Below are 20341 nucleotides of genomic sequence, written 5' to 3'. Positions count from 1 at the left end.
TACTAACTTTTAAAAATGTGGTTTTATATTCTGAAGCTGATTGACAAAAACCTTATAACATGGATAGGTATAACATTTGTTCCTCCGATACAATGTGACATAAAAGCTAAGAGATATTAAAAATAAGAAACTCAATTTATTTGACAAACAAATAACAATATAATCATATTTTTGCAACTAGCACAAATGCATCAACTCGTAAATTCACCAATTCACGCACCAGCATGGCTGTACCCAGTATAAGTATAACATTGTAGTACTTCACCACTGCGACCACACGAGCCACAATGGCAAATTAATTTGTCATGTGAGCACTGATTGTACCTATTACAATTTACTCAATTTGTTGTTAAGGAATTTGTTGATCAACATCGCCACCGCACTCGGATTGTTCATGTGAACATCGTGATTGCCGTCCACCATAACCGTACGGAAATTTGGATTTCGTTCGTACATATCCACAAAGACGCCATACACGTCGTTGTAGTACGAGTCACTGTCTGATGCCCTGATCAGCAGCGTGGGACATCTGATGTTCGTGACCACGTCGCAGTGCTGTGCAGCCGAAAACCATTGGCTGTATGGTACGCCCAACCGCACGTCGTTTGCCAGATGGAATTTGCCAGCGGGCCCGGGCCGCAAGTACCGCGTCATCAACGTCCTGGCGGGCTCATCGTCCAGTGGCCCGTAGGCGCGCCGTCTAACGCGATCCAAGGCTTCCGGGTAAGCGTAAACCGGCGATGGACGGCTGCCAACACCAGCCGACGCCGTAATTCTGTTTTCAAATCTAAGTAGTTTGTCGTTGGCTTGGCGCGCGCTCCACGTGATCTCCTCAGGATACATGGCCACTGGTCCGGCGGTGTCCAGCAACACGAGCCTCGTGACGCGTTCCGGGTAGAGGGCGGCGAACAGCTTAGCCACCTGTCCGCCCATGCTGTGACCGAGGCACACAAACGGCGACAACCACTGAACGTGGTCGGCAACGCGCCTGATGGTCAGTGCATAGTTTTCTATCGTCCACCGCGCTCCCAATGGCGTGCCTGACGAGCCACCGTGGTTTGGCCAGTCGAAGCACAGATACGTGCGGTCGCCACCCAGCACAGGAATCAGATGGTCGAATGAAGCGCAGTTGTCCTGATACCCGTGTAGGCACATCACCCGTTCGCCACGGCTGTCGGATTTCTTCTGTTGGCCCTTCCACATTTTCGCTACAATTTACAAATGAAAATGGTTAATGGAACTTTTCCACTTTACTGGACACATTTTTTTTTTTTTTTTGAGGGGGGTGGCACAAACGTTGGATACATCGACTGGCAGACGAACTTAGTTTTAAAGTTATAGATATTTGTAGTATAGGTATTAACCAATTTTAAAATATTAACAAGTAGTTACACGCGACACACCCACCGGGGAATATAAATAGTCCATCTAGGGGGGTTGGATGAGTGTAAACCTAAGCTAACTTAACGGGTGACCAAACTTAGAATGTAATTTAACATGACACACTAATAAATACTTATTTCGCAGTATCGTATAGCTTTGAAACTATAAGTCCGACTGCCAAATTCTGACTTTACCATCGTTTTTAGCATACCTACTTATCTGCATCAGTTTTATAAACAAATTTTGAATAAAGGGTGTCTGGTAAAGTAGATATATCATAATTCATAATATTATATACCATGAAAGTAAATTTAAAGCTGTATAACTTAGTCTGAGAATAATAAAAAATCATATCCTCCCTCTTTCAAAAAAAAGGTTAGCACGCCACTTTCAAGTTGAATAGATAGAAGAAAACTTCTTATAGTTCGGATCAGACTCCGATTTTAAATCAACTTTGCAATAAACATACATTTCTATAATTCTATTTAAACGCATTTGAAAATATTAAGTCGTTTATTACTGATTTTAACATTCTATGATTCGAATTTTTAAAACCGGAAACCAAGTCCAATACGAACTGTAAGAATACTATTTTTCAAATAAAACTTTTTTTCAAAATCTAAGTTATTAAAAAAGTCCAAGAGATTTAAAAAGTTTTCCCCAAAAGCCAATGTTAGGGTTAAAAACGCATCGGCTCCGACACGCTAAATTTATGAAACATTCCACGCGTCAAAACGCAATATACGAAATTCTTACATAAGTATATTATAAGTATATCTGCAAATATCAAAATATTCTCATTTCTATTTTCTACCATATCTACGTCTTTACGGTGTTGGGTAAATTACTTTTTAAATGTAATTAAATTACGTTACTCATTAGGTACTTCAAATATTTTTATTTAAATTACATTTGAGTTACCTAATATTATTTTTATCATATTACACTACTTTTACATTAATAAAGTAGTGCGTTACAAATAACGTTACTTTTTTATCATTGATACCTAACAGTTATTATTTTTTTTGAACCAAATTCAATTCATATGTTTCAATTATTATGTATATATTTCTATGATTGTAAAATCCTGATTGAAACCTAACCTGGTGATAATAGACCTATAATGTATTAATGTACAGTCATAGTATAAAGAATTACTCTATATACTGTGGTAAAATCATCTCACCTATGTGACTATATAGTCGTAAGTCATAAATCATAACTAATTTTAATTACATTTTATTTTTAAACCAAACTCTTTTCTTTATATTAATAAAAGTCATAAAATGTATTCCTGTTTTATAATGTTTAGTAACATTGTTAACTATTATCGAAATCAAAAATAAATATAATTTATATTAATTTTCCTGGAATATCCTATTGGCTTGTTTTTGTAGTACATTCAAAACTATTATTTTAATAACGTGGAAAATAACGCGTTAGTGCGTTACTTCATAGAAATTACTTTTAAAAAGTAACTTTGTTACGATAGCGTTACTTTATGTAAAATTCAATGAAATTACTGCTGCGTTACGGACTACAGTAATTTGCGTTACGTTACAGCCCAACACTGCGTCTTTATCGTTTACCTTTTTGAGTTTTATTTACTTTATTATCAATATACCGAACACACAATTTCGTACACCATAAAAGATATAATAGATCAATCTGCCCACATGATACCTTATAGTATTAAAAAGGTATATCGTATATGCACGAAAAGATAGACTTTTCGAAAGTCTTTCAAATTTTGTAATTTTATACGCTTCATATGTGTGGATAATCTAACCTTTAATAATACATACATATATAATATATGGACATATATCAGTATATCCGGTATATCATGTCATATTCAAGTGTGATAGTGATACGTATGTACATACATATTATAAATTTTAAGTATATCCTAATATATAAAATAAGTATTTGTCTATATTATATAGGTATGTACATACAATGGTGAATCGCTATTATCCGTCTTTTGGTAATGACATATTATATAAATATATATTTTATTATTTCAATATTGTATTAGTATATTACACTACAAATTCAAACGTCTATATAATTATGTACTAGATACCAAAATATATTATATTCCCCAGTTTTGCACATGTGCTGCAGTTCCGACGATTTCAGTTTTTATAATGTTCTTGCAGAAAGTCTGCCACGTGTTTGAATACTCTGTCTGGATAGTTTAAGTGCACATCGTGGTCTCCGCTGACCACCCGGATGGTCACGTTCGGCCGTTCGCTGTAGAACTCGTAAGCGTCCTTTAGATACGTGGAGTACCTGCCGCAGTTCTCGTTGGCCAGCACGAACACGACCGGACACACAATGCTGCTCAGGATCTGCTTCTGTTGGTCAAACGTCATCAGCGGGTAGAACGCCAATTTCAATCGCTGGTCGCTGGCGAACGTGTACTTGTCGTCGCCGTCCACGCGGACCAACGCTCGGCCGGCCAGTATGCGCGCGGATTTGTCGGTCAGCCTGGACGGCCGGCCAGCCATCATTTTGCTAACCGCCTCGTCGAACGTGTACGATGGTGGCTTTCGGCCACACTGTCGCCGGTGCAACGACTGCGCGTCATGGATTCGGCCGCGCACCGCAGCCAACGTGTCACCCATGTCCACCGACCGGGGCCCCATGGTGTCCAGCACAATCAGGCAACGGACGCGTTCCGGGTAGACGCCCGCCAACCACGAGCCCAACTGTCCGCCAAAACTGTGTCCAAGATACGCCAGCTCGGGCCAAGCGAAATGATCCATTACCCATTTGATCGCAGCCAAATAGTTAGTGAACTCAAGCGGTACGTGCGCGGGGAAATGGTCGGAACAGCCGTGGCCGGGCAGGTCGACGCACACGTAATAGTAATCGGCCGGCAGTGATGGCAGCAACGTGACAAACGTTTCGCAGTTGTCTTGGATCCCGTGCACGCAAAGGATGGCAGGATTATTGTTGTCGCCGTACGCTTTTGCTGTAAATAAAATTCGTTTCGATAAATTTTGACGATGTGTCGTGCAAGTGGGTGTAGGACGTGGCGAATGTCTGCTGCATAAACAACATTAATACATAGTATAAAAAACAGTTATAAAACTAGGAAGAAAATAAAACCACCAAGTTAAATGTAGAAAATCGTCGTTTTATTTAAAATAAATAGGTTATCAATGTCGTGATGTTAATACATTATGTTTCACTGCGAAATTCAAAATATATTAAACCATATAGTTGCAACCGACGAGTGTTCACCAGTGGCATGTCCAGCGGGTACCCTGATTAAAAACGTATAATATAAAATATATTAAAAATTACTTTTAAAAAATGTATAATATATTGTACACACTTTTCTTATAACCGGGCCTGTCCTGAATTGTTATGCTGGAAACGCCTCTGGTGTTCACAAAATCACAAAATATGAATGAACAAAAATAAAAACATTATTTATAATTCTATAGTGGACACCCAACGACACGATTCACGGACCCCCACCCCTCCTTGTACTTGGGAATATATCTTTGACGCTATATTGTACAAATCACCGTTATAAACTAAAAATAAAAACAAATAATTATGATTTATGAATATAAAAAAAAAACCATAAACCTGACCACTCCACCTAAACACCTTATACAATATTAAAATATCATTATGATAAGTACGCTTATTTAGCAGCACCATAATATCTGAGATTAAATTTTGCTGCGTTCGGACAGTAGAAATGTATTGATCAAATCAGCTATCCTTTCTGGATGGTTCAAGTGTACGTCGTGATTCCCGTTTACTTTCACCATACGGACATTCGGATTGGACTTGTAAATCTTCCTCGACAGTTTAATTCCTGGATCCTTTTGCAGATGGTTGTCCGAGGCACGCAAGTGCAAAACGGGACACCGGATGCTGTTTACTATGGCCATGTACTGAATCGGCGTGAGCGTCTGGGTGTAGAGCACTTTGAGCCTCTGATCCATGCTGAACGCATGACGTCCGTCCGGGCGGTCCACCAGGGACCGTTCCACGAGCACGTTCGCCGAACTTCTGGTCAACTTGGACGGCCGTTTCGTCATCAGCACGTCGACGGCCTGTTCACGGGTGTACGACGGCGGCGACCCACTTGCCATCTTCCTCTCGATCGTCAGCAGACCATCGCACACCATTCTCAGCCACTTGACCGTGTCCTGCGCATGCACGGGCACTGGGCCTGCACAGTCAATCATCACTAGGCTGGTGACGTGTTCTGGGTACAGGGACGTGAACAGACTGGCGATCATGCCACCCATGCTGTGTCCGATACACTTAAATCGGTCCCATTTCAGGTGGTCGACGACCCGCTTGACGGCCAACACGTAACACTCCAACGTAATTCGGAAACCAGGTGGATAATGCGACGACCATCCGTGTCCCGGCGTGTCCACGCACACGTAATAAAATCCTCGACGAAGCAACGGGATAAGCTTGTCAAACGTACCACAGTTATCCTGTATCCCGTGGAGACAGAGTACTCGGGCGTCGGAACAGTGGCCCCAAGTTTTGGCTGAAATTAAACACATTGATACACGTTCACTGGTTGTTGTTGTTAGCGGGGACGGGATGGTATTTAAGTTTATAGTGAATATTAGATCGGCGAAAGCGCCGTTTGATACTCTTTTGTGTTGTATACAATCGTTAGGTAAGGTTACCTTTTCTATTTATTATTATTCGTTCTTAAACTATTAACCATTGAAATTGTTTTTAAATTCGTAAAACAAAACATCGTTTATATTTATCTGTTTTGTTTTAAAGTTTTTTCTCTCCTCCGAATACAGATACAATTTTCTATTTAGTAGGTACTATTTATACTCTAAAAAAAAATGTTAAAATATTATAAAATCTATATATATAAAATGACTTGTCCTGAGTGATTCATCATCGCCTAGCCGGAACCACGCAGAACGGATCTGGCTGAAATTTGGCATATAGATAGCTATTATGACGTAGGTGTCCGCTAAGAAAGGATTTTTGGAAATTCAATCCCTAAAGGGGAAAATAAGAGGTTGTACGAATATAACGCCATCTATCAAGCAATATCTTAATTAAATATACAATATTGGGTTTAAAATACAAAACGTACGAACTAGATATTTGGAATACTTAGTGGTTCCTCTAATGATCTAGATATGAAATAAGAGAGGATTTTCTGATATTTGCTTTTTAAAGAGGTGGTAAAACAGGGATCTTAAGATTCACGGTGGAAATCGAAACTTTTCTTTTCTTTATTTGGCTGCATCCGAATTGCATGCCAAAAAAAAAAATGTCCAAATTGCATGCCGTCTCTTGTAGGGGTTTGTCCGAATTTCGTGCCATCTCTTGGAGGGGTCTGTCCGAATTGCATGCCATCTCTTAGAGGGCTTTGTCCGGATTGCATGCCGTACACCACACGTTTATTTACTATCATTCCATTCCAAGCTGAATAGCATGTTTTACTCCCCAAGTCCTAATATTTTTCAATTAGTTGATGTCTTAAAGCAAGTACAATGTGATATATATGTAAAATTGCGTAGTTCAAATTTAAGTAATAGACGCCGGGAAATATTAGAAAAAGAAAAAAGTATAAGTTTAGTGATGACGGAATTTCAAAATAATGAAATTAATAGACTTTTATATGTAGAAAAGTTGGCATACATGTCATTGCCGACAACAAAATAAACAAAACTAAATTTTTGTAAAGAGTTTTATTTTATGATTCTTATTCACAGTGTCACCTTCTACAATAATTATATGTTTTATTGTAATGTAACAAAATCACGATCCTCCAGTTGAAAAGTAAGTTATTTATTCGGATATACCCCTCTAAGAGATGGCATGCAATTCGGACAGACCCCTCCAAGAGACGGCATGCAATTCGGACAGACCCCTCCAAGAGACGGCATGCAATTCGGACGACCCGATTTATATTTATTTTTTTGGCATGCAATTCGGATGTACCGCTTTATTTTTGCCTTTGGTTGCAGGTTATATATGCGAATTATTTCACAAAGCTACGTACAATTACACTGGTTTTTCCTAAAAATAAAATAAAATGACCCCCCAAAATATATTAATATATAAATATTAAATACTCCTAAAAATCCGGGATGAACAACTATGACTTCAATACTATTTTAGGTACACCATATACAAACTTTTTTTCAACTACAAATATATGTGTATTTTTTTTCTCTCTCACTCCTTTTCCCCTTAATACTCAAGTAACTATCTTATATTTAAAATTTAATTTAATTTTTTTCCGTTAAACAAGTTAAATAAACAATATTATTAAAGCTGTAATAATATAGGTTATATTTTATCTCCCACCTAGCTAGGTAGATTGCCTACCTGTTAATATACTGTTCGCATGGAGCTATACACGGAAAAAAATAATTTTGGTATGGTAAATGGTTAAAAATATAATAGTTGATATTACCATAATATATTTGTTATAACTATGCCCGTTTGGTGAAAAATACAATGCAGTTTTAGTTATTAACTTATAGTTAAATTGTCCAAATAAATATGTACACTAAATATTTCCGAAATTTATATCAACCATGTTATTATGTTTGTTGTATATGGGCATTATTTTCTTTGTCTACATACATTGTACACGCAGGCGACCATAATAATACGCGTGCCAGTTGCAGCCACTCGCTTGCAATGTAAATCACAAACCTGTATAAATGCATTGGCGAAAATAAGTTTTTCTAGGTACGTCGGTGAGTACTTATAGGAATCAGAAATTTATGGAAGTATAGTAGTAGGAACTCGTCGAAATTATTTTTCTTTGTTTCGGACTTCGGTAATATGCCGCTGCCCGCTAGTCACAGTGCAAATGCAAAAGTGCAATAGTTCTTGTTTCGTATTTTCGTATTCATTGCAGTTTTAGACCTCCGACTTAGTGTAAAGATTTTAGTTTAGATCAGTTTTCACGTCAACGTCTATAAGATCTTATATTGATTCAAGTTTGTATCAAAAAAAATAAACTCATCTTTAGGTAAGTACCTATAATTATATATTTATATTATAGGTATATTATTTTTAGTTATTTTTCATAATTTAGTATTTACGATTACAATTGGTACCTACCTATTGATTATTTATATTACATTGATATTAATTTAGAATCTTTATTTTCACACCTACTTAAATTATTGTGTATTTACAAATTTCAATAAATAAGTATGCTAACTATGAAATGTCAATGAATTCCGCCTATGTTTATATTTATAGAATATATGTATACTCTAGTTCTACTACAAAGAGACATAAATACTACCTATTTAAGTTTAATTATTTAAGAGATGAGTCGGTATAGACCAATATCTTTATTATAATAACTGATAGTTACTAGGTAATAAATATAACAATAAAAATAGAGAGTACCTAGGTATAATTTATTATTTTGTATGTATAGATCATGGCAGATGAATTTACAAAAAAAATATTAAATGATTGGAATTTGGGGATGCTGATTGAAACATTTGAAGGTATGTTTATTGTTTACCTACCTATGTTACATTTTACACAGTTTATAAATTTGGTATTGTTTTTATGATGTGTATTGTAAATTAATTCATGCATTTTGTACAATTAGCTTAGGTATTTGTATGTTTTTATATTTTTATTTGAATTTGTGATACCTAAATTTTACTTATACCTTATATTTTTCTTTGGCAGTAAAAGCTCAATATTGCCTAATTAGTAGATTGGTTCTTTAAATAAGTTCGTCATAAATGTAGGTTTTTATGGTTATGTAATTATAGGTATGTCGTATGCATATGTATTATTTGTATATTTATCATAATTATATACAAACACAATGAATCTATAAGCACTAACACTTATTAGATATCTATTACTACAGTATTTGTACTACCTAGTACCTACCTACTTATATTATCAACCAAAAATAAAAATTAATAAGTTTTTAATTATTATTAACAACTTCATTAGGCTATTATCAATTAAAAATTAATTAATCCAATAAAAAATAACATACTTCTACACAAACAATGAAAATTTTTTTTAAGAATATATAAGATGCATATTATATCTACATATTATATTATTATATAATCTTAGCTTTGATCCCAATTTTATACTATAGAATCATCATGTTAAAGTATATTTTTTAATTCATATTATTTTTAAAAATTACCTATTTATAATTAGTTTAAACAAATGTATAGATGAAGGGGTAGACAGAGAAGCATTGATAAATCTGGATGAAGATATGATCAAAACATTGATCCCAAAAGTCGGTTACCTATCAAAATTTTTAAACAAATTTAACTTGTTTAAAAATAGTATTACTGTTCCAGTAAGTAAATAAGTTATGCTTTTTACTCCATTTTTCTTTAAACATCCAAATTGTATGTACACATTTTTCTGTATAAACCTATCTATATCAACCCTATCTTGTATTAAAGGTGTTAGAACTATCCAGTCAAAATGAAATAAACATTGCTGATATTAATGTTATTGAATTTGAACCTCTTGAGGGTATAAGAAATGATTCCACAAACTAACCAAGATCCTGTTCTCCCAACATCACAATCTCCCAAAGTAATAAATTATTGTAATTCTTTAATGTTACTGTAGGTAATATATATACTTAAATAATTAGATTTTTAATATATATATATATATATCATATAGGTGTATATACATCCTAGAACTACTGGAAGTAATAATGGTAATATAAAAAATATACTACAAAAGTCCCAAGAGGGAAATATGATAATAAGACTTTATGAACAAAATAATGTATGCAATATGAGTATGAGAAGTAAAATGGTGAAGTTAATTATTGATCATGAACTAAAAAAAAGTTTAAATGAGACATTATCTTCAGCCCAAATTCAACAGTTAGCAAAGGAGATTGTTGAATGTTTTGAAACAGAATCGGAATTCATTTATTATACACCATTTCAAAAAATAAATAAAAATATTAAATTAGCACGAGGTAAATTATGGGACCGTTACTGCAATGTACGAAAAGACATTCGGAAGTTACAAAACAGCTCTAAAGTAAAACCAAATACATTATACGAAACCATCGAAGCAAATGAAGGTTCTAATTTTTCCTTTGCATTATTTTATTAAAACACATTGTTTCTTTTTATTTAAATATTAACATTTTAGAATTGTTTTAAAAATAGTTTTGGATGATATGATAATTTGGCTAAGAAATAATGATGAGCCGATGACTGTTGTACTAGACAAATGGGCCAAAACAAGTGATTATAGGTACAAGAAATTATTAGAGAGTGACCTAGAGCTAGAATATTTTATTAGTTATCCAGCCATGAGAGGTGTTAATGCGTGTCAGTTGGTTAGTATAAATTACAATAGGTAAATTAAACAAATTCTGAAGTTTTTAAAGTTTTGTACCTACTACTTACATAATGTGGATAGATTTTTATTTAAAATAGCCAATAGGTAAATTAAAACAAGATGATTTGAATAATAGACTAAATTAAAGACTTCCTATGGCAGGTACTTTTAATTGTCATCATTTTTCATTAGGTACAATCTTTAATTTAATTTACAGTCTTATAATAAACTAATAAAAATTATAATTAAAAATTATTTTTGTTATCCTCTTAAAAACAATACCTAGTATATACGTAAAAATGTAAAAGCATACCTAAGTAGCTATATGTACAAACATATACTTATGTATTATTATATTTACCTTTTATAATATGATGAAAGATCAGTTAGAGGGGAAAAGTAAAATGATAATTTTTTAATATATAGTATACCTGAAACCTATATTGTATAATATGTAGCAGTTGCAGACTGCAGTTATAACTGTTTAAAGTATTAATATACCTACTGGCTACTATTTTAATAATTTAATTTAATTATAATGTTCGTAATATTATTTTAGATTGATTTGGATTTTGATCTACTTTTTCCAAATAAAGAAGTTGCATTTTATAACAGTTTCCAACATTTTGTCAACATTTTTTATAAGTATTTAGAAAAGTGTCAAACTAAAATTGTAAAGGAAGTACAATATTTTAGCTATTTAGAAGTGCTTAGCAAACCAGAAAATCCAGGTAATTATATCTACAAAGATATAATATTTTTTTATGCAGGGTACCTAAATCTAACATTTTTTTTTGGTTTGATGGCTAAGCCTACAAATCGAGAACTGAGGATACATCTATCCTAACCTAACCTAACTTAACCTTCAGATATACTATGTACCTATATAGATTTCTTTATTTGATAATTAATATTTTTATGTTTCTAATTGTAGACATTAATATAGCTGCATTATATATTCTTCCAAGAATATTTCAATCGAAAACAATTTGCTCATCTACGTCAAATGGTTCAAAGAAAAGAAAAGTTGAAAAGTGGAGACCTTCAACTGAAGAAATTGCTGATGGATTTGTTTGTTTTGCTAAAGTAATTGTTTTCTAATTTACATATACCTAAATATATACCCTCAATATCTATGTAGCTACAATATACTATACATAACTAAATACCTACTTAACAAAAATAATTTTACTATTATGTTTACAGTCTGCAACACAAATGAATGACATATATTGCCAAAAAGAAAACAAGGCTAAAAGATCAAACACTACAGTACAACCATATATTACATTTTTATGTCTAGACATCGAAAATCCTCTTAAGGTAACTGCATCTTATGTGATAATTAATAAGTACCAATTTAAAGTAGAAACACCTATGAAAGCAGTTGATCTGGCGTTTAAAAGTTTTTTTTTTGTTAAACCTCAATTATCCGAAAGAATCTGAACATTTATGGGAATTTATCCAAAAATATTTTTATAATATTACCACCGATCACGACAAACGATTCACATCCACAAATATAATCTTAAATGATCTAAAACAATTTTGATAGTCATATTATTTTTTTTTGTTTATATAAAATACTATTTATTACATATTATCATATTTTTCAAAGTAACTTACTATACTCTTTTGATAATCTTATATACTGTTATATTATCTATAACATTTAAATTATAAATTATTAATATCTAGTGCTATACTATTGAACTTTAATTTTTCTATAACAAAATATGTTCATTTTTTAATTGTTATAATAAAATTACCTATTCTGTATTAGGTATCTACCTACCTACATTTAAACTATTGCTTATATAAATTACATTGTACTGTTTATATCTAATTATATGTTATATGTTTGTATCATTCTTACATTAAAAATGCCTAAATGTTTTAAATGTTTATCAAATCTTGCAAATTTTAATTTATTATTTTTACATTTCAAAGTTTATCATGCAAACAATATAACATTTTATAAGTGCCTTGAAGATAACTGTTTAAGGTCTTTTAGTAGCCTAAATTCATTTAAAAAACATGTAAAATGTCATATTAACAGTTCTCCAATTTCACATGATTTGAATAACATTTCTAACAACGATCATTTTGACTTACCTGATGCATCTAGTATTAATATTATAAATAATAATGTATTGGATGAGTCCATCACCATTGTAACTGACAATGGTGACAACTATGAATCATTTGTTAATAATAAAGCAGTAGAATTATTGTCAAAATGGTATAACGAGTCAGGGTTACCAAGAAATAAAGTTCAAAGTATTATGAATGATATAACAACATTTTTAAATGATATAGTTCCTCCTTTGAAAACTGAAGTAGAATCAAATTTTGCTGGTGATTCCATAATACGCCTAAATGTTAAGTTTAATATTTTGTGTGATCCTTTCAAAAATTTAAATACTGAACATAAAAGATTTAAAGCATTTCACAGCTTGGGTACATTGATAAAACCACTTGGATCTATTGTAGGTTATAGACCAAATGATTCTCTAAAGAGGAGATGTGATTATTAAATCAATTCCTGTCAAAATCTATAGCGTACAACTAGAGAAATTATTTAGACAATTTTTTGAAGTACCAAATGTATATAATACCTTTTTGAAATATTCAGAAACTATAATAGAAGCCAATGATAATTTGATCCATAATTTTATACAAAGTCAAATGTGGAGAGATAAAATTTTACTCTCTGATAAAATATTAATTCCTTTTTTTCTGTATTTTGATGATTTTGAAACAAATAACCCCCTTGGAAGTCATGCTGGAATACAGAAGTTAGGAGCAATTTATGTAAGTTTGCCTGGTTGCCCTCCTGAATTTGCTTCTAAGTTAGAAAACATTTTTATGGTTTTATTGTTTAACACTACTGACAAGAAACTGGTAGGGAATCGGGAACTCTTCAAACACATAATTTTAGAAATTAATGATTTGGAGTCCAGGGGTATTCAGATATGTGTTGACAATCAAAATATTCAAATATATTTATCATTAGCTCTAATATTAGGTGATAATTTAGGCTTACACAGCATTTTAGGGTTTTCGGAAAGTTTTAATGCAAACTATCCTTGTAGATTTTGCAAATGTTCCAAAGCTGAATGTAATTCTTTAACACTCCAAGATACTTCTAAACTTAGAACAGTGGAAAATTATTCAATTGATGTTAACATTAAAAACTTATCCACAACTGGTGTTGTCGAATCTTGTATTTGGAATGATGTTACCTCTTTTCATGTTGTTCATAATTATTCTGTCGACCTCATGCATGACTTACTAGAGGGTGTTTGTAATTATGATTTAACAGGTATTTTAACGCTCTTTATAATTGATTTTAAATATTTTAGTTTAGAGACACTAAATCAAAGGATACAGTATTTTGGATATGGTCCTACCGACATTAGAAATAGACCTCAAGCAATTTCAGAAAATAATTTAAAAAATAACAAGCCTTTAATGTTAAAGACTACTGCTAGTGAAATGTGGTGCTTAACTAGATATCTAGGTCTGTTAATAGGAGATATGGTTCCTAGAAATTCAGAAATCTGGCAATTATATATTGTATTAAATAAAATATTAGATATAGCAACATCACACAGTGTTGGACCTGAATGTCCATTTATATTAAAAAACTTAATTGATGAACATCATCAATTATATACAAAATTGTTCAAAACCAATTTAAAGCCTAAGCACCATCATCTATTGCACTATCCCTCTATAATGGAAAGAGTAGGTCCATTGATAAATATTTGGTCAATGCGTTTTGAGGCTAAACACAAGGAGTCAAAAGTGGCTGCACAAGCTATAACCAGCAGAAAAAATATCTGCTACACTTTATTTTTGAAAAACCAACTCAAAGTAGCTCATCGAGTAGCCAACAGTATTAATTTTAATCTATCTGCCCTATTTAAGATTGGTAAAACAATTTTTATTTCTGAGGAGGAACTAAAAAATATTTCTAGTGTCTTGAATGATGTTAGTGGTTATACATTTATTTCATGGGTTAATGTAAATGGTACTCATTATTCCACTAACAATATGTGTGTTGTTATATCTATAAATAAAGTAACTAGTTTACCAGTGTATGGATTAATAAAGCATATTTATATTTTACCAGACATGATTCCTGTAGCTATTTGCTCTTTATTTTGTACAAATGGTTTTGACGACCATTATCAGTCATATGTTGTAAATAATACCAAAGAAATTGTAAAAATTAAAATAACCGAGTTACCATATAAAAAACCAACTAGTTATCATATTCACCCGAATGGTTTATTATATTATATTACATAGTGTTTTGTATTTTTTGTATTTTTGTATTTTTTTTAAATAATAAATAAATAAAACAACAATTTTTATATTATATTGTTATAATCCTACATATTTTTCCTATTACATGTATCTAAATCAACCATAATATTAATGTATAAGTATTTACATTATATATTTACTTTTTATTTTATGTGCATTAACATGTTTAATTGTCTATGCATATAGACAATGAATAGATATGAATATCTATTCATTTTTTAAAAAATATAATATTATAGCTCAAATTTCAATCTATTACCTAGTTATTGTACATAAATATATTCAATGCATTCAAGATACACATGTTATAATATGAAATACCCATGATACCTATTATTTAATTTACTTTTGTTTAGATTAGATGTCTACATTTTATAGAAAATGACCAAAGCACAAAGTGTCTAATGCTACTGCAGTAGCAAATAGGTACATATTAAACATTATACTTCATGCAATATATTATGAATGTTATAATTTTATACACATAGGTATAGGTACCTACACATAATAAAAAGTTAAGTGAACTATATAAACTAATGTGACACTAGCATTTTTCTTTGGTGAAATTTAATGTATACATAAGTACAATCAATTAGTTTGTATAATATAGATAAATAAAAATTATGGTAATAATTATATATTTTTTGGGTGGATGCAAATAAAATGATATAGTATGGTCACCTATATCTTAAAGTAGAAATACATTAATAATATGGTAACAGTTATTTTCTAGGTGTTACTTATATTGTGTTACTTAATTAAAAGGTACTTAATTAAAAAATATGTTAAAAAAAATAATAAAAATAATAAAAATTGTATATAATTTTACTTTAACAATAATTACTTAATGAGATGCGTGAAATTGCTTTTTATTATTACAAATATTGAGCTTTATTGATGAAAGTTGTAATAACATATTAGGTTCGGCATCAAGTCTGTTGCGGTATTTTGTTTTTGTCGATACATAGGTAGAGAACCCCGTTTCACACATATACGTGGTTGCAAATGGTAAAAGTGCCAACACGGCTTTTTGTGACAATTGAGGATATTCATCTTTTGAACTGCACCAAAATTCTGCTAATGGCATTGATTTAAATTTTTCTTGCAGCGATGAATGGTTAAATGGTCTTGAAAATTTTGAAAAAAATTACTTAAGCTTCGCGGAACCCTGAAGTGATCTCCGCGGAACCCCGGGGTTCCGCGGAACACAGTTTAAGAAACGCTGGTCTAAAATATTAAAAACTTAAAACCTAAATATTTCATACTTATGTTATTTACTTTTGAATAATTATGTTACAATAATACGTCATATTGCATACAGTGGTACACCGCCTGGACAGTGGACACCAATTAATTCTACGCATGATGTTAATGTGTGTATATACAGGTATTCTTATCGCGGATTTTATTACACTGGCCGTAGCCACTTTTCTCCAAAAATTAAATACCGTAATGTAAACTCGTAACTTTGATTAAACCTAATAGATATAATAATAAAATATGGTCATAAGTTTAGGTTTCACAGAATGTTGAAAAATGAAGTACAGAGATGGACCTGCTGTAAAAGTACATGTAAGTGTTTTTTTAAAACTTATAATGGTGTTGATACTGAGATTTTTAATGATCACAATCACAATAAACCTAGCGAACAAGACATCAACCGGCAAAAATTAAGTAATAATCTCAAGATAAAAGCCGTAGAAGAGATATCGTTGTTGCCATCGAAACTTATTTGCAGATAGTTAAAAAACTGATATAAATAGTTTATCTTTAAATATGTTGGAATTATAAACAAAACACCCTATATAATGTAGTGTATAAGTAATATATTCACACTGTAGTTCATCAGACGCTGACTATACATTTTTATATACTACAGCATATTATATGTCCTGCGTAGTGTAGCCGGGTATACATAGTTAGTCGTTGATTTATATTACGCCTCGTAACACTATTGTACATCGTATCATTATACTTATTATTATATTATATATATCCGATTATATTATTATTTACCTTTTAACTTCTGTATATCTGTGTACTTCAACAAAATATATTATTTATTTAGAACATAATATTATAAAAACCACATATATTTTTTTCCGGGACTCAACTTACCTACAACCTTTTTTTTATCCGGGACTCAACTTACCTAATACCTTTTTTTTCCGGAACCCAATTTACCGAGTTAAGGTCATATGGGACCCAATTTACCAATCCCGGTTCGCATAACCATAAGCTAACCTCACGGGCAACGTCACACGGGATGGCTAAAAATTAAAATATAATATGATTTTGCTTCCATACCTATGCACAGCGAATGACACCCAAAAGAAGTTAATTAATCACAATTTTTTGGTTATTGAGCTAAATATACAATATAATTTTCATCTATCGAATTTAATTTTTAAATAATACAAGCAAACTATATGCTCTATGGTTAATTAACGTCTTATAACTCCTGGGGGCGTCTGATGTCCTATTTTCATTGAGATAGATAATATATACTGGAGCGCGGACTCGCCACTCTCACAATGATAAAAAAAACGAGACGTCCGAATTCCGCTCCCCCCACCATCGAAGGGCAAAACATTTCATTTTTACATAGGATGGACGTGTTAGTTATGATTATTTCCGTTCATATAATTCTTAATTTATTTCAATTATTTTCTTATTTCTTTAACACATTAAATGTAGCAATAATTAGACATTATCTTATTGTATTACCATGAGTATAACTCATATTCTCAATGGTATGTATAACAATAAATTAAAATCGCGTAGAAAATCTTATAGATAAATCATGATTTCAAAAGAACAAAAGTGGGTGTCACTCTGCTGTACAGTAGATAACAAGAGAGTCACTGAAATAGATTGTGTTAAATCTGAATCCAATGATAAATAATATTATCATTCTATAATATAAGAAAAACGATTCTGAGCGAATACAGTTAGTCAGCCTATTATATTACTAAGTATAGTTGATGATATTAATATTATAAATAAAAAAATTTATATTTAACCTATAAAAGTTGACCATTTTATACATTTTTTAACTACCAAATAATTTGTAAATTTTAAATTTTATAAATTTCATCAAAATTTGAACTTTAAATGATAATAAAAAAAAAGTGCTTATGTATTTTTAATATTTTTCCTCTGCTTTTGTAACAATATATAAGAAGCCCTGTATTGAACTTTTTTTTCACGCTTTTTGACCCAACGAATAATTTTTTTTTTAATATTTATAGAAAAAAACAGAAAATTTAAATTTGAAATTGTCCGTAAACAGCTCAAAACAAGTCAAAATATTTTCAAAATTTTATGATGTATAGAAAATGAAAATATAAACATTCAGTGAAATTTTAATTTAAACGATGTTAAAACGTTTTGAGACAATATTCTAGACAAATTGTTAAGACATACCCTCAAAAATATTGTTCCTATATAGTTTTTGTAATGGGTAATTTTACTCTAAGGGTTAAGATTACTCAAAAACGTAAAAAATAATGATTCTGCATCAATGTGTTTTGTTGATGTTGACATCCTCTTAAGAATGGATGGTTAAAGCACATAACAGATTAAATCTATTCTGTGGTTAAAGCCTTTACAAACTATTTTTTTTTGAATGGGGGAGGCTTTTCACTTCATGATTTTGAAATCTTAGTGCTTGTGAATAAATGCAAGTGCAGGACCCTTGTTATACCAATTATATTATAAATTATTAAAATACAGGGTTATAAAATATAATATGATAACTGCTTTATATAGGTAATGTACTAATGTATACTATGTAGAAACATTACAGTTTAATTAACCTTAAATGTATATTTTATTTTTATTTTTCAATACTTAGAAACCTGGTAAACATTGACGCAACTAGAGTGGGCAGGCAAGAGAGCGCAGCTTCCCATCCCACATATATCCATAATTGATTTAGATATAAGCCTCCTATGGGTTATTTTAAATAAATAGTCTTGTTAGCCCCCCAGAATTTTAACCCTAGTTGCGCCTATGCTGGTAAACCTAAACCTTAACCTTAAACATTTATTTAAAAAACAACCAATGCCCAATTGATAAATGATTAAAGTATAACTTAAAGTCTATTGATAGTAAATCTATGAGTATAATATTGAACACAATATAATACTTTAAAATTTTTATATTTCTATTACCTTGCCTATTTAAAACAATACATTTTATTGTTATGACTAGTAATGACAAAGCATTAAATTCATACACGTCATGTCATCATAAAAATTGTAACAGCAGTTACATTTTTATTCTTATTATATTATGTACCTATTCTGAATATAAACAAATATTCCTATTTCTTCAATACATAAAAAATTGATAATACATTAAAATTATAAATGTATAGGAAGGTACCAATTATTGTTTGCAAATAACTAATGTGCCTATCAAGATTTAAAAGATTTCTTAATTGTCTATAATAATTTCCAAAATAATGCAATTTTAAATATAAAACGTTAATTATATACTTATAAAAAATGTGGTCTTATTTAATGCATGCACTTACACCAAACATTTAGTCAACCTCAGTAATATATTATATAATACATAATACTATAATAGTATAATATACCTATATGGCTATATAGCAGTTTCACGAACAGAACTTACAACATTATACTTAAAAAATTAAATACTAATTAGTTCAATTACCTATTACTTTATGGCTTATTAGTTTTAAAAAATTACTGACAAAACTTACCAGCAATATTTCCCCAAGGAACCGGTATTGAAATCTCTTGTGGATTCATTTTGGAAACTCAATTCGTACAGATCTTACTATTCTTACTGAAACTCTAAATACCAAGTGCTTTTTCTTATATTTTATATTATATTCGTTGATACCAAACGTATCAGAATAACATTGACTAGTTCATGAAAATTATCATTGGCTATAAGGTTTTAACTTCTGTCAGCGGTATCGGCAGTCAAGTCGCCTACAGTATGATAAAATAACCGTGTCCGAACATCATTCGTGTTTCGTAAATCGTAAATCCTTATAGACTATTAAGCTCATCCTATTGTTAATTTGTAATAATATATAATATATTATATTCTTCAAGTTATTTACTTACTATTTTAACAATAGTACACACATTACACACAGACACAGAATACCATGATTAACTAACAAATACTTGACAAAACGCACAGTAATTATAATTTATTGATAACAGTGTTTATGTTATAAAATACCGCAGCCACGACCTATGATAAAATTGAACTTATCTATTTCATG

The 20341-nt window shown here is 31.2% G+C and overlaps 2 protein-coding genes and 1 pseudogene across 2 annotated transcripts; all 3 read right to left on the bottom strand.

The window, feature by feature from the left end:
• Positions 1–327: 327 nt before the first annotated feature.
• Positions 328–1203, bottom strand: LOC132938058 (serine hydrolase-like protein). The gene has a single exon (XM_061004726.1). It carries the CDS (start codon positions 1201–1203, stop codon positions 328–330), a length of 876 nt encoding a protein of 291 aa, XP_060860709.1.
• LOC132939593 (serine hydrolase-like protein) lies at positions 1073–4466 on the bottom strand (annotated as a pseudogene).
• A 41-nt stretch (positions 4467–4507) lies between these two features.
• LOC132939594 (serine hydrolase-like protein) lies at positions 4508–20264 on the bottom strand. Its single transcript, XM_061006853.1, has 2 exons — positions 19805–20264; positions 4508–5917 (listed from the first exon to the last, which is right to left on the bottom strand). Exons 1-2 carry the CDS (start codon positions 19851–19853, stop codon positions 5076–5078), a joined length of 891 nt encoding a protein of 296 aa, XP_060862836.1. The 5' UTR covers positions 19854–20264; the 3' UTR covers positions 4508–5075.
• Between the last annotated feature and the right edge of the window lie 77 nt (positions 20265–20341).

This window comes from Metopolophium dirhodum, chromosome 2 (assembly GCF_019925205.1).
Source record: "Metopolophium dirhodum isolate CAU chromosome 2, ASM1992520v1, whole genome shotgun sequence".
NCBI lineage: Eukaryota > Metazoa > Arthropoda > Insecta > Hemiptera > Aphididae > Metopolophium > Metopolophium dirhodum.
The sequence above is the reverse complement of the archived record's forward strand: the minus strand, read 5'-3'. Positions and strand labels throughout refer to the sequence as shown.